The sequence below is a fragment of the Oncorhynchus mykiss genome, chromosome 7 (assembly GCF_057628025.1).
Source record: "Oncorhynchus mykiss isolate SJ-2025 chromosome 7, ASM5762802v1, whole genome shotgun sequence".
In the NCBI taxonomy this organism is placed as follows: domain Eukaryota; kingdom Metazoa; phylum Chordata; class Actinopteri; order Salmoniformes; family Salmonidae; genus Oncorhynchus; species Oncorhynchus mykiss.
Genome location: NC_143028.1, coordinates 80734967 through 80750485, shown reverse-complemented (window position 1 = coordinate 80750485; position 15519 = coordinate 80734967). Strand labels below are relative to the sequence as shown.

At 41.1% G+C, this 15519-nt stretch overlaps 1 protein-coding gene across 3 annotated transcripts in view; it reads left to right on the top strand.

Moving 5' to 3' along the window:
- The first annotated feature begins 2610 nt into the window (after nucleotides 1-2610).
- The window catches only part of slc6a11b (solute carrier family 6 member 11b), an 86760-nt gene continuing 73851 nt past the window's right edge, over nucleotides 2611-15519 (top strand). The window contains exons 1-4 of one of the 3 annotated variants that reach the window (XM_090242346.1): nucleotides 2611-2744; nucleotides 11624-11839; nucleotides 13004-13138; nucleotides 14337-14477. In XM_090242346.1, coding sequence (XP_090098472.1) covers nucleotides 11638-11839; nucleotides 13004-13138; nucleotides 14337-14477 — 478 coding nt within the window. In that variant the 5' untranslated portion in view covers nucleotides 2611-2744; nucleotides 11624-11637. Of the gene's footprint in view, nucleotides 2745-7759; nucleotides 8265-11623; nucleotides 11840-13003; nucleotides 13139-14336; nucleotides 14478-15519 lie in introns of those variants that run through there. The other 2 variants (XM_090242345.1, XM_090242347.1) reach the window with 2 other exon arrangements.

Here is a 15519-nt window from a genome sequence, read left to right as displayed (position 1 = left end):
CCAGCTAGCTAACATAGCATGCCTCTCTGTTGGATAGCTGTAGCCAGCTAGCTAACATAGCATCCCTCTCTGTTGGATAGCCATAGCCAGCTAGCTAACATAGCATCCCTCTCTGTTGGATAGCCGTAGCCAGCTAGCTAACATAGCATCCCTCTCTGTTGGATAGCCATAGCCAGCTAGCTAACATAGCATCCCGCTCTGTTGGATAGCCATAGCCAGCTAGCTAACATAGCATCCCTCTCTGTTGGATAGCCATAGCCAGCTAGCTAACATAGCATCCCTCTCTGTTGGATAGCCATAGCCAGCTAGCTAACATAGCATCCCGCTCTGTTGGATAGCCATAGCCAGCTAGCTAACATAGCATCCCTCTCTGTTGGATAGCCATAGCCAGCTAGCACATTGCATCCCGCTCTGTTGGATAGCTATAAAAAGCTAGCTAACATAGCATCCCTCTCTGTTGAATAGCCTTAGCCAGCTAGCTAACATAGCATCCCTCTCTGTTGGATAGCCATAACCAGCTAGCTCTCTGTTTGAGCCGGGTGAGTATGTTAGAGTAGGCTAAACTAGCTAGTTGCAATCAGCTAAGTGAAAGTGAAAGTAAAAAATATATACAGCCAAATATAGATCTCTCTCTCTCACCTAACTCTTGCTTCTGCTTAATTTTGGAATTGAATTTGTTCAAAACTGCTCAACTATATATTTTATGCTCTGCAGTGCTAGCTAGCTGTAGCTTATGCTTTCCGTACTAGATTAATTATCTGGTCCTTTGATTGGGTGGACAACATGTCAGTTCATGCTGCAAGAGCTCTGATAGGTTGGAAGAAGTCCTCCGGAAGTTGTCATAATTACTGTGTAAGTCTATGGAAGGGGGTGAGAACCATGAGCTTCCTAGGTCTTGTAATTGAAGTCAATGTACCCAGAGGAGGACGGAAGCTAGCTGTCCTCCGGCTACGCCATGGTGCAACCCTACAGAGAGCTGTTGAGGCTACAGTTGACTATTGCAAAATAGTGTGTTTTAATCAATTATTTGGTGACGTGAATATATTTAGTGTAATTTTTATTTTAAAATGATCAATTTTTAAATGTTTCACCATTGAAATGTTTATGAAATTCACTGAAGAGGATGGTCCTCCTCTTCCTCCTCTGATGAGCCTCCAGTCCCTGATACACACACACACACACACACACACACACATACACACACACACACACACACACACACACACACACACACACACACACACACACACACACACACACACACACACACACACAGTAACACACAGTAACACACAGTAACACACACACACACACATACACAGGCACACACACATACACATACACACACACACACACACACACACATACACACACACACACACACACACACACACACACAGTAACACACAGTAACACACACACACACACACACATACACACACACACACACACAGTAACACACACACACACACACACATACACACACACACACGCACACACACACACACACACACACACACACATACACACACACACACATACACACACACATACACACACACACACGCGCACACACACACACACACACACACACACACGTATTTTGTCTGTGTGTATGTGTTTTCGTTGTGTGTCAGACTAGATGTCGTCAGCAACGGTGGCTAATAGGGATCCTAATGAATCAAATCAGACATAGAACAGGTCAAGAGCCACTTACGACACACAACCCTGTCAAGCCACACTGCTCCCTTAACCCGGAAGCCAGCTGCAGCAATGTACAAACTGGCATGCTCACCGCTCTAGCCACAAGGAGTCGCTAGATCGCGATGGGAGAGGGACATCCCGGCCGGCCGAGCCCTACCCTAACCCGGACGACTCTTGCGTCACCTCACGGGCTGGCTGCGACAGCCTGGGATTGAACCTGGGTCTGTCGTGACGCCACTTGGGAGGCCCCCTGCCTAGAGATGTTCTGAGATTACTATGTGTTGGTCGTTCAAAGTAAACAAAGCCATCAAGTTACCTAGTGGGTATCTGCATGAATGAAAATACCAAGTTTTCTGGGCATGCCCCATCTACCAAGCGGGGCAGTATCTGCATTTTCAATGAATGCCAGGCTTTGTTTTTTCACTATGAGCAGACGAATACACAGGAAGTTCGAAACTTTCCCGATTCTACCAGTGAAATGAAAATTCTCTCGTTCAAGCTTGTGGTTTAGATACCCTTTAATGTTCAGTGATCAAAATGTTGTTAATATAGTAATGACTATATATATCTTGGCAGAAATTCCCCTTTAAGGAATGTGTGTGTTGCCTTGACGAACTCGGAGGCACAACAGGTCGGTTGTTTGTGTTGTTTGTATGCTGCCTGAACCCCTGTCTGTGTCCCAAATGCCCCCCCCCCCCCCCCCCCCCCCCCCCCTGTTCCCTATATAGTGCACTCCTTTTGACCAGAGCCTCGTGGACCCTGGTCCAAAGTAGTACACTATAAAGAGATTAGGGTGCCATTTGGGATACACAGGCCTTTGTCTCAACAAAGGATACAACACCACTGACATCGATTCATAAATCAATGGTTTCTAGCTCTTTAGGTTTGACTCCCCTTCATTCTCTTGACATTTCCCTGCTGATCATGTGGCTGGGATTCGGCAAAATAGTCACTTGTACCACCCCGTAAACTCCTTTAACTCACAGCCACTCGTCCACTCTTTAGGTTCGACTTTCCTTCTCAACACCCCCTGAACTAAGGTAAAAAAATATACATACATTTAGAACTACTAAATAACTGTGTTTTGAGCAAATTATTATGCTAATATCTGCAACATTTCTCTACTTGTAGGTCATTAATATTTACAATATTGATCATTTCCACTTTGGTCAACTAGTTTTGTAAAAAAAAAAAGTTTAATTCACCTGTTTTGGAAAAATGACATTTTTGAAGTCATCAGAATTTGATTTGAGTTTTCATTCGGTTTTTAAAGCGAGAACTTGACATTTTAAATGTAAATAAAGTTTATGACAATTTGTCACTTTGCTACTGTAGTGACCACTTGTTATGGAAACATGTTATGATGGTTGACAGGTTATTTATTACACGATACACTGAAACCACAAAAGCTTGTATGACTCTATACAGTACATTCACAATACAGTTCCGTCAAATGTCTAAATCACTCATGACAAGCTTATACATGCAGTCTTCTAGTGATGGCAGAATTAGTTCCCCTCCCCTCTATAGATCTATCCAGGGGCCTGTTGCACAAAAGTAGAATTAAGACATCCGGGATAAATGACTCAGCTGAGCTCAATGAAGCCAAAACATGTGCGTCCAGGCTTAATTGGTTGCACAAAGACCAAGCCAGGATGAGCAGACACGGATTCATTAAGCCAGGTGAAACCAATCCTGGATAGGTGCGCGCTCACGGCTCACTCAAATAGACCCCGCCACAGATCACAGATTAACTGATTTACCATGGCAACTAGAGCCGCGTACTTTTCCCCGTCGGAAGCACAAATCCTCATGGAGGCATACGAGGAGGTAAAATATATAATTAAGAAGAAAGGCAACACCGCCACAGTGATAAAGCAAAGAGAAAAAGCGTGGCAAAGTATTGCAGACCGCCTGAATGCGTAAGTAGTGCACAATTACACACTCACCGCTCCGCTGAAACATCACAATTACAATTCAAATATTTAATTCACATCTCCAAAAATGCAGTTGTACTGTAATTATGAAACGGTTAATTTTTTTTATTGAAATGCACTGCAGATATGAGTGAAATTGTGTAAAGTAACTCCATCACACTGTATAAAGCTATGATAAAATTTTTGATATTTTTACTGAAAACAAGACAAAAATACCAAGTAATTTTTTGCAGTGTGACTCCATTAAGTGTGTGTGTGTGTGTGTGTGTGTGTGTGTGTGTGTGTGTGTGTGTAGATTAAACATGAACGGGCCAAAACGGACATGGCAGCAGGTCAAAATCAAATACAAGAACATTCTGCAGAATGGTATGGTCCCTGACTAATATTTAACAAAGCACAAGCATATATTGTACCCAGAAGGTGCCTGCTCACACATTGTCTGTACTGTTTTAGCAGTGAAAAAGAATACCCACAGACAAGGCACGGGTGGTGGGTCACCAAAGGCTGACCTTACCCCAGCAGAGGACATGGCCTTGGAGCTAAATAAAGGCAGGCCCGTCTTAGAGGGGATCCCTGGGGGGAAAGAGACGAGCATAGGTTCCTCCCAAGATGCCACCCGCTTCATTCAAGGTATGTCCTTCCATCTCTACATGGGATACAACCACATTCATATTGAATCAATTTGGACTGTCTGACTTTGGTTTACCTATTGCCTTGCAGTGTCTGGCAGCACTGTGTTCCTGTTAGAGCCACCAGCACAAGCACCAGACGATGCTGATCCAGTGAGTACTCCATCAAAGGCATACTGTAGGCCTGGCATGTCTTGTCTACTAGCTTCAATATGAATCTGATTAAATGTGATAGGGTGAAGGCCCCAGTGCAGCAGCAACAGCACATGATGGAGACGATGATGAGGAGGAGACCATCTCTCTGGATTCCAGAAGGCATGAGGTATCATGTTAAGACTGTGAAAGTACTATTTACTCTACAATGGTGAGGAGTCCTCATCAAAATCAAAAAATCTAATTTCTTTTACAGGACCCAGATGCTATACAGTGGGAAAACCAGCCTGGCAACATAGTGCGTATTAATAAAAGGACACCACATCCTGCCAAATTCCAGCTGCGCTAATTGTATTGTGTTCACAGAGCTCACAAGCTATCAGAAAGTTGTATGGCAACCACCTCCGGTGCCAAATAGAACTGGCAGACATAGACATTCAGTACAAGAAGAAAAAGATGGAAAATCTTGCACTGGAGTTCTAAATAAAAAAGAGGACAATTAGGAAACTGGACCTTGAAATAAAAAAACTTGAGAGGGAGGTGAGATATGCCTTCAATGTACACTGTATGCTAACTGTAACACAAATGTATTAATCATTATTTTTCTTTCCTCCCCAGCTCCAAGAAGATGACACAGCTCAAAATAAAAATTAGGTATATTCTCGTAAAGTCAAGTGAGCCATGACATATGAGCTCTTATTGTGAGCACACAGGACGGTGGCATCTTTCTAAGGTTTTTTTTATTTTCCCAGCAATCAGTACAACCAAGTCATCGTTATAAGGCATCGCCCTCTTTTGCCCACCCCCCCCAGCACCAGGTGTGGCCACTAGCCTATATGAAGGCCCAAAATTGTGTGTTCCTTTCTGCTCTGACAATGGCATGCCCATTCGTGCGAGATGTGGTGGATGAAGAAGCACTTGTGCTGAGGAGAGCCTTCAGGTGAGAAAGGGTCTTCAGGGACCGGTTGGACCCACTGGCCTTCCCTGATGACCATCTATATGAAAGATACAGGTTTTCTGCAGATGGCATCAGGTATCTATGCAGACTACTGGGTCCCAGGATTAAGCACCGCACTGCACGGAGCCATGCACTGAGTGTGGAGCAAATGGTTTGTGTGGCCTTGCGCTTTTTTGCTAGTGGAGCCTTCCTGTACTCAGTGGGGGATGCAGAACAGCTGAACAAGGCCACAATTTGCCGCACAATAAGGAGTGTGTGTCTGGCTATCAAAGCATTAGCAGATGTCTTCATCTCCTTCCCTGGCCACAGAAGACTCTGTGACATCAAAGAGGAGTTCTATAGGATTGCAGGTAAGAGGATCTACAAATTACAGGACAACTGTTAACACATAGTAGGATACTCATTACTTTGTGTGACAGGTTTCCCCAATGTCATTGGTGCAGTGGACTGCACACACATAAGGATAAAAGCCCCCTCAGGTGCCCATGAGGCCGATTTTGTGAATAGGAAATCCTTTCACAGCATTAATGTTCAGGTGAACATAACTTTTTGATATTGTCCATTGACGAACACTCTGCATTGCCAGTGATGTGCATTGATTGGTGTAATATTCCTCATCTTATGATTTCAGATGGTCTGCAATGCTGACTGTGTGATCAGCAATGTTGTGGCAAAATGGCCTGGCTCAGTCCATGACTCCAGAATCTTTCGGGCCTCTGAAATCTATCAGTGCCTATCACAAGGTAAGCCACACAACCCCTATTTATAACCATCATGGCTGTGTCAAGAATATCACTGTGTTTATGAGGTAGTAATGATGAGATTTTGTGTTGACAGGTGAATTCTCTGGTGTGTTGCTGGGAGACAGGGGGTATGGCTGCCAGCCTTTTCTCCTGACACCTTTCACAGACCCCCAGGAAGCACAGCAGGCCTACAACCATGCCCATGCCAGGACCAGGGCCAGAGTTGAAATGACCTTTGGCCTCCTGAAGGCACGCTTTCACTGCCTTCACAAATTAAGGGTCAGCCCTGTTAGGGCATGTGATATTACTGTGGCTTGTGCTGTCCTCCACAATGTGGCCTGCCTGAGGAAGGAGAGGGCCCCCAGAGTGCCACCAGCCATGGACTGGGACAATCCGGCAATCTTCCCTGATGACGACAGTGGTCGGCTGCTGAGGGACCAATATGTGTTGAATTATTTTAGTTAGTATGTGTGCTTTCAATTTTGGTTAAATATGTCCTGCGGTGGCAGAGGAATTTGGGTTTTTTTGGGTTCGTTTTTTGACGAATTTGGCCTCTTATGATGTTTGTGCGGTATACTGTGTGTAATACAAGGCTGCAGGGAGGCTACTGCATCCATTCATTTGTCTGTTCAGTTGATGTGTATGGATTTGTCCTGCATTTATTTTAGTGTGCAGACATGCAGGGTGTGTTATACACATTCAAAGGTCTGTATATGTATCATTTTGTATAATATGCTTAGATTCTGTGCTTTCCATCTTGTAGAGTCACTGTGACTTCAGTTTTGAAAGGAGCTGATGGTTTACCTGCTTTGTTTTGTCCTTATTCAATAAAGGAACATAATGTTACACATTGTGTTTTTATATTCATATGGAATGTGTATTTGTTTATATGACAGAGTACTAGGGCCACACTGAAGAAAAAGGATAAAGTCATACATTTATGAGGCTGGTTCTTTCTGCAGAAAAGCTACATATTGTTTTTACAGTTTTGATACTTATGACAATGTGATACTTAATATTCTGGCACATCAGCATGTCTTTGTTTATGAAACCATACTGAAGTACAATTTCACGAAATGCCCCACATCTGTCATTTTAACAACTGTCCTCCTTTAAAACAACTGGTTACAATATTATGACTTGTGTTTTTTTCCCCTCTGTGGCCCTAATATTCTAGCATTTTATATATAGCCTTATAGTCTATGGGAAACTGTAAATTATCTAATGATAGCAACATCATCTAAAAATCATTTTTTATACAAAATCATTGAAATTAATGATCACAAACGTTTAAATAACAGTGGGTCTAGTTATATGTGATAACAATGTATAGTGAGCAGTGAAATAACTATTGGTTTCCATTTGTGGTGACTGCTGACTGACATTAGGGATGAGATTAAATAGATCCTGGAATTTAGCCTGGTCTGGAGCAGGCTAGCTCCACAGAATAAATCTCCATGGTAATTTATACCATAACATATCCTCCTGCCCCCTATCCATCTTTAGTGCAACCGGATTACGGATCAATTGAGCCAGGATCACCAAGATATCCTGGCTTAATCCCTTATCCTAGTTTTGTGCAACAGGCCCCAGGTCTTGAATAGATTGTTAGCCTGGCTCAACGAAAACAACAACAACAACATACCCACACACCGAGAATAAAACCTCACACTCTCTGAGTCGATGAGCTATAGGCTATAATTTTTCCTCATTTTGTTCAGCCTGGTTATCTTTCCGTTGGTCTTCGTAACTCCGTCCCCCTTTTTCCCTGTGCTGTGTTGCGTGAGTTTACAATGGTGTGTGAAACACCGCGCTGTGTGGTTACGGTTACCTCGTGGCTTCTGTCCAACCGGAGGCGTTAGGAGATCACATCGCGCGCTTTACCCACCGGCTGCGCAGTTGCATGTTATCCTATCCAGCGCGAGCCTGGTACGAGATATCTACCGCAGCCGCCTAACCGGAATCTTCCTTTATATAGACGGAGACAAAACAAAAACAACCACATTCAACTGACGGCGGAAAAAACATCCAGAACTTCCTGTTTTTCTCTCCTTCTTTATCGCGTCCTGGTTCTCTTCTCACGGAGCCTTTCCTATATAACCTACAGTATATTCTTTACTATATAACCTACAGTATATCGGTGAGTAGTGTGACTTCAGACTTCACCTCTTTGTCAATTCATGCTTTCTCTCATCCACTAGACGAGGGGGAAGGCGGGGTCGATACGAATCATGATTTAAAAAATAATCAATTGTAAGAGTTGATGATGTGTCGTTTTGCGCTCATGACTTTGTCACACCTAAATTCAATTGTGTCATGCTGTTCCTAATTGGAGAGACAATTGTTGCATTTGGGGGACCTCCTGATTGACGACACAGCTCTATTTGATTTTATTTGAATGTCCGTTTATAAACTATATCATACCAATTTTGTAACAGGGCTTAAGTTGAGGTTCTTGTAGGTCATGGAGACCCCACATTGTAAATGCATGTCAGACATATCTCTAGTGTAATTTCCTGTGATTGTAGTCGAAGACTCCCAGTCTCCCAGTGTCATCCTAAAGTGGTGGAACTCTACTCTACATTTACTCTACTCTAACTCTACTCTACTTCAACTCTATTCTACTCTACTCTAACTCTACTCTACTCTAACTCTACTCTACTCTACTATAAATCTACTCTACTATAAATCTACTCTACTATAACTCTACTCTACTATAACTCTACTCTAACTCTACTCTTCCTTTACTCTACTCTACTCTAACTCTACTCTACTATAACTCTACTCTAACTCTACTCTACTATAACTCTACTCTACTATAACTCTACTCTACTCTAACTCTACTCTACTCTAACTCTACTCTACTATAACTCTACTCTACTATAACTCTACTCTACTATAACTCTACTCTACTATAACTCTACTCTACTCTACTCCAACTCTACTCTACTCTAACTCTACTCTACTATAACTCTACTCTACTCTACTCTAACTCTACTCTACTATAACTCTACTCTACTCTAACTCTACTCTACTATAACTCTACTCTACTCTACTCTACTCTACTCTACTCTAACTCTACTCTACTATAACTCTACTCTACTCTACTCTACTCTACTCTACTCTACTCTACTCTACTCTAACTCTACTATAACTCTACTCTACTCTACTCTAACTCTACTATAACGCTAACTCTACTCTACTCTACTCTACTCTAACTCTACTCTAACTCTACTCTACTCTAACTCTACTCTACTCTAACTCTACTATAACTCTACTCTACTCTAACTCTACTCTTCTCTAACTCTACTCTACTCTAACTGTACTCTTCTCTAACTGTACTCTTCTCTAACTCTACTCTACTCTAACTCTACTCTAATTTACCTCTACCTCTATTCTACTCGTACTCTATTCTTCTCTCACTCTACTCTAACACTACTCTAAATTTACCTCTCACTCTCCGGTGTCATGCCAACAGTAAAACATCCTGAGACCATTCATGTGTGGGGTTGCTTCTCAGCCAAGGGAGTGGGCTCACTCACAATTTTGCCTAAGAACACAGCCGTGAATATAGAATGGTACCAACACATTCTCCGAGAGCAACTTCTTCCAACCATCCAGGAACAGTTTGGTGACCAACAATGCCTTTTCCAGCATGATGGAGCAACTTGCCATAAGGCAAAAGTGATAACTAAGTGGCTCGGGGAACAAAACATCGCTATTTTTTTGGTCCATGGCCAGGAAACTCCCCAGACCTTAATCCCATTGAGAACTTGTGGTCAATCCTCAAGAGGCGGGTGGACAAACAAAAACCCACAAATTCTGACAAACTCCAAGCATTGATTATGCAAGAATGGGCTGCCATCAGTCAGGATGTGGCCCAGAAGTTAATTGACAGCATTCCAGGGCGGATTGCAGAGGTCTTGAAAAAGAAGGGTCAACATTGCAAATTTTGACTCTTTGCATCAACTTAATGTAATTGTCAATAAAAGCCTTTGACACTTATGAAATGTTTGTAATTATACTTCAGCATTCCATAGTAACATCTGGCAAAAATATCTAAAGACACCGAAGCAGCGAACTTTGTGGAAATTAATATTTGTGTCATTCACAAAATTATTTTGGCCACAACGGTACTCTACTCTACTCTACTCTACTCTACTCTACTCTACTCTACTCTACCCTAACTCTAGTCTATTATAACTCTACTTTTACTCTACTTTACCTCTACTCTAACTCTGCTCTACTCTACTCTACTTTAACTCTGCTCTACTATAATTGTACTCTACCGCTACTCTAATTCTACTCTACTCTAACTCTACTCTCCTTTACTCTACCCTGTCCCCGGCCGTACTACTCTACTCTAACTCTACTCTCCTTTACTCTACTCTAACTCTACTCTACTCTAACTCTACTCTAACTCTACTCTAACTCTACTCTAACTCTACTCTAACTCTACTCTACTCTAACTCTACTCTACTCTAACTCTACTCTAACTCTACTCTACTCTAACTCTACTCTACTCTAACTCTACTCTACTCTAACTCTACTCTACTCTAACTCTACTCTAACTCTACTCTAACTCTACTCTACTCTAACTCTACTCTAACTCTACTCTAACTCTACTCTACTCTAACTCTACTCTCCTTTACTCTACTCTACTCTACTCTAACTCTACTCTACTCTAACTCTACTCTACTCTAACTCTACTCTAACTCTACTCTAACTCTACTCTACTCTAACTCTACTCTCCTTTACTCTACTCTACTCTACTCTAACTCTACTCTACTCTAACTCTACTCTACTCTACTCTAACTCTACTCTACTCTAACTCTACTCTACTCTAACTCTACTCTAACTCTACTCTAACTCTACTCTACTCTACTCTACTTTAACTCTACTCTAACTCTACTCTAACTATACTCTACTCTAACTCTACTCTACTCTAACTCTACTCTACTCTAACTCTACTCTACTCTAACTCTACTCTAACTCTACTCTACTCTACTCTAACTCTACTCTACTCTACTCTACTTTAACTCTACTCTAACTCTACTCTAACTATACTCTACTCTAACTATACTCTACTCTAACTCTACTCTACTCTAACTCTACTCTACTCTAACTCTACTCTAACTCTACTCTACTCTACTCTAACTCTACTCTACTCTAACTCTACTCTACTCTAACTCTACTCTACTCTAACTCTACTCTAACTCTACTCTAACTCTACTCTACTCTACTCTACTTTAACTCTACTCTAACTCTACTCTAACTATACTCTACTCTAACTCTACTCTACTATAACTCTACTCTCCTTTACTCTACTCAAATTCTACTCTACTCTAACTCTACTCTCCTCTACTCTACCCTGTCCCCGGCCGCCTCTCTCAGCTGCCTCATCATAAACATGCTTCAAAATCAAAATATCACTGTATAGCCTTAAACCAGAGGTTTAATCTCATTGAAGGAGTGTAAAATCGATTCGTATCATTTCAGGCTGTTGCAACGCCATGACAGGCGAGAAGAAAGTCTCAGTAATCAATGGCAAACCAGAGGACGCCCTGGACTTCGAGTCAGCCAACGACAAGAAGCCGGTCAACGAGAGGGGCCACTGGAACAACAAGATTGAGTTTGTCCTGTCGGTGGCCGGAGAGATCATAGGGCTTGGAAACGTGTGGCGTTTCCCCTACCTGTGTTACAAGAATGGAGGAGGTAAGATATTCTACTGTATTATAGCAAATTCGGAGGTTAGCTGGAACCTGGGACTGGAACCTGGGTCCAACGACTGACAACCCAACATCTAAGCCATTACTTGACTGTTCCCTTACCTGTGTTATAAGACTGGAGGAGGTAAGACATTGATTCAACCATGTTGTAGATCATTCGGGGCGGGGGGTAGCTGTTCTTCCAAAAGATCATAGGGTTGTTATAACAACAGAGGAGGTCAGATATTCCCGACCTCTGTTATACCAACAGAGGAGGTCAGATATTCCCCGACCCCTCTTATAACAACAGAGGAGGCCAGATATTCCCCGACCTCTGTTATAACAATATAGTGACCAATAACATATGCTAACCATGTGTACGTGACCAATAACATCTGCTAACCATGTGTACGTGACAAATAACATCTGCTAACCATGTGTATGTGACCAATAACATCTGCTAACCATGTGTATGTGACCAATAACATCTGCTAACCATGTGTATGTGACCAATAACATCTGCTAACCATGTGTATGTGACCAATAACAACTGCTAACCATGTGACCAATAACATCTGCTAACCATGTGTATGTGACCAATAACATCTGCTAACCATGTGACCAATAACATCTGCTAACCATGTGTATGTGACCATTAACATCTGCTAACCATGTGTACGTGACCAATAACATCTGCTAACCATGTGTATGTGACCAATAACATCTGCTAACCATGTGTACGTGACCAATAACATCTGCTAACCATGTGTACGTGACCAATAAACATTTGATTTGATTTGAACACCACTAGTCCTTCTTTATTCAAGAAAGATCCCCTCCCAATCTGTCTCTTTTGAGTACTGTAAAAAACAGAATCTTCTAGGACTTTCAATATTATAATCTTCATTCAAAATGAGTTTCTTTCTTACTCCAAGGTCTTAACCTTTTCCGTGTCCGGGAAACTGGGCCCCATATTATTATTAAGAACCGTTCTTTTAACACTAGTCAACGTGTGTGTGTGTGTGTGTGTGTGTGTGTGTGTGTCTGTGTGTGTGTGTGTGTGTGTGTGTGTGTGTGTCTGTGTCCGTGTGTGTGGCTGTGTCTGTGTCCGTGTGTCTGTGTCCGTGTGTGTGTCCGTGTGTCTGTGTCTGTGTGTGTGTGTGTTTTCCAGGTGCGTTCTTCGTACCATATATAATCTTCTTTATATGTTGTGGCATCCCGGTGTTCTTCCTGGAGACAGCTCTGGGACAGTTCACCAGCGAAGGAGGTATCACATGTTGGAGGAAATGCTGCCCGCTCTTTGAAGGTAATAATGCCTTTTATTCATTGTATTTTTCTTCTCGATTATGTATTAATACATAATAAATAAATCAATAATGTCATTAAATAATTATATTTTGGTTATATTATTAACACTAAAGTCAACTATTGTGGTTTATATTCCCTTCATAATGATAATAAAAACGAAATAAACAATCACCCTCTCGATTACAATCACAGTTGACTATTAGTTAAGAACAAATTCTTATTTACAATGACGGCCTACACCGGCAAAACCCAGATGACGCTGGGCCTGTTGTGCACCTCCCTATGGGACTCCCAATCACGGCCAGATGTGATACACATTAGCGCATGTTAGCAACAACTGTCCCGGTTTAGGGACACCGATCCTATAGAGGTTTAAGTACTTATCCTACCCTGGTGATTGTGCTGACTGTACATGTTTGTCTATCTTATGACCTTACGTCTTTAATTCAAGTAATGATTGATGTTATTTATCCAACGTCGTGAGAAAGGAAGTCAAATATTGTTTTATATTCATCTTTATGTATATACTATCCATCCCATGCCGGTTTATTCTCTCTGTGTTTTTTCCTTACGATGAATTTACATACCTGTATGTTCTGTGTGTCTGTGTTTGTTTAAACATTCCTGAGTATTTTCTCTCTCTCTGTCCCGCTGAACAGCTCATATACTCCTATCTCCTGTTTCTGTAGTGAGGCAGCTTGATGTTCCAGGACACCCCCTGGACAGGACACTAGTCAGGACACTAGTCAGGACACTAGTCAGGACACTGGACAGGACACTAGTCAGGACACTGGACAGGACCAATTGGCCCAGCGTCGTCCCGTTTAGGCCTGTCATTGTAAATAAGAATTTGTTCTTAACTGACTTGCCTAGTTAAATAAAAAACATTTTTTTTAAATGACTCGACCACCCAATCTTCCGATTTTAGGGCGGACATTCTAGCCATAAGGTCATTGGTCTGTCTGTTTCATGCCTGTCTAATCTCTCTGTCTGTTTCATGCCTGTGTAATCTCTCTGTCTGTTTCATGCCTGTGTAATCTCTCTGTTTGTCCATGCCTGTGTAATCTCTCTGTCTGTTTCATGCCTATGTAATCTCTCTGTCTGTTTCTTGCCTGTGTAATCTCTCTGTCTGTTTCATGCCTGTGTAATCTCTCTGTCTGTTTCATGCCTGTGTAATCTCTCTGTCTGTTCTACAGGTATTGGCTATGCGACCCAGGTGATCGTGGCCCATTTGAATGTGTATTATGTGGTTATCCTGTCCTGGGCTATCTTCTACCTGTTCAACTGCTTCACCACGGAGCTACCCTGGGCCTCGTGTGATCACTACTGGAACACAGGTGAGAACACACCTGTTCAGGTGAGACCCATAATGCATCCTGCTTCACCTGGGTCCTACTTATAAAAATGTATAAAAAAACATTTATTTTATTATATTATATTATATTCTAGTCTAGTCTATTCTAGTGTATTCTATTCTATTCTAGTCTAGTCTATTCTATTCTAGTGTATTCTATTATATTCTAGTCTAGTCTATTCTATTCTAGTGTATTCTATTATATTCTAGTCTAGTCTATTCTAGTGTATTCTATTATATTCTAGTCTAGTCTAGTCTAGTGTATTCTATTATATTCTAGTCTAGTCTATTCTAGTGTATTCTATTATATTCTAGTCTAGTCTATTCTATTCTAGTGTATTCTATTATATTCTAGTCTAGTCTATTCTAGTGTATTCTATTATATTCTAGTCTAGTCTATTCTAGTGTATTCTATTATATTCTAGTCTATTCTATTCTAGTGTATTCTATTATATTCTAGTGTATTCTATTATATTCTAGTCTAGTCTATTCTATTCTAGTGTATTCTATTATATTCTAGTCTATTCTATTCTAGTGTATTCTATTATATTCTAGTGTATTCTATTATATTCTAGTCTAGTCTATTCTATTCTAGTGTATTCTATTCTAGTCTAGTCTATTCTATTCTAGTGTATTCTATTATATTCTAGTCTAGTCTATTCTAGTGTATTCTATTATATTCTAGTCTAGTCTAGTCTAGTGTATTCTATTATATTCTAGTCTAGTCTATTCTAGTGTATTCTATTATATTCTATTCTAGTCTATTCTAGTGTATTCTATTATATTCTAGTCTAGTCTATTCTAGTGTATTCTATTATATTCTAGTCTAGTCTATTCTATTCTAGTGTATTCTATTATATTCTAGTCTAGTCTATTCTAGTGTATTCTATTCTAGTCTAGTTTATTCTATTCTAGTGTATTCTATTCTAGTCTAGTTTATTCTATTCTAGTGTATTCTATTATATTCTAGTCTAGTCTATTCTATTCTAGTGTATTCTATTCTAGTCTAGTCTATTCTATTCTAG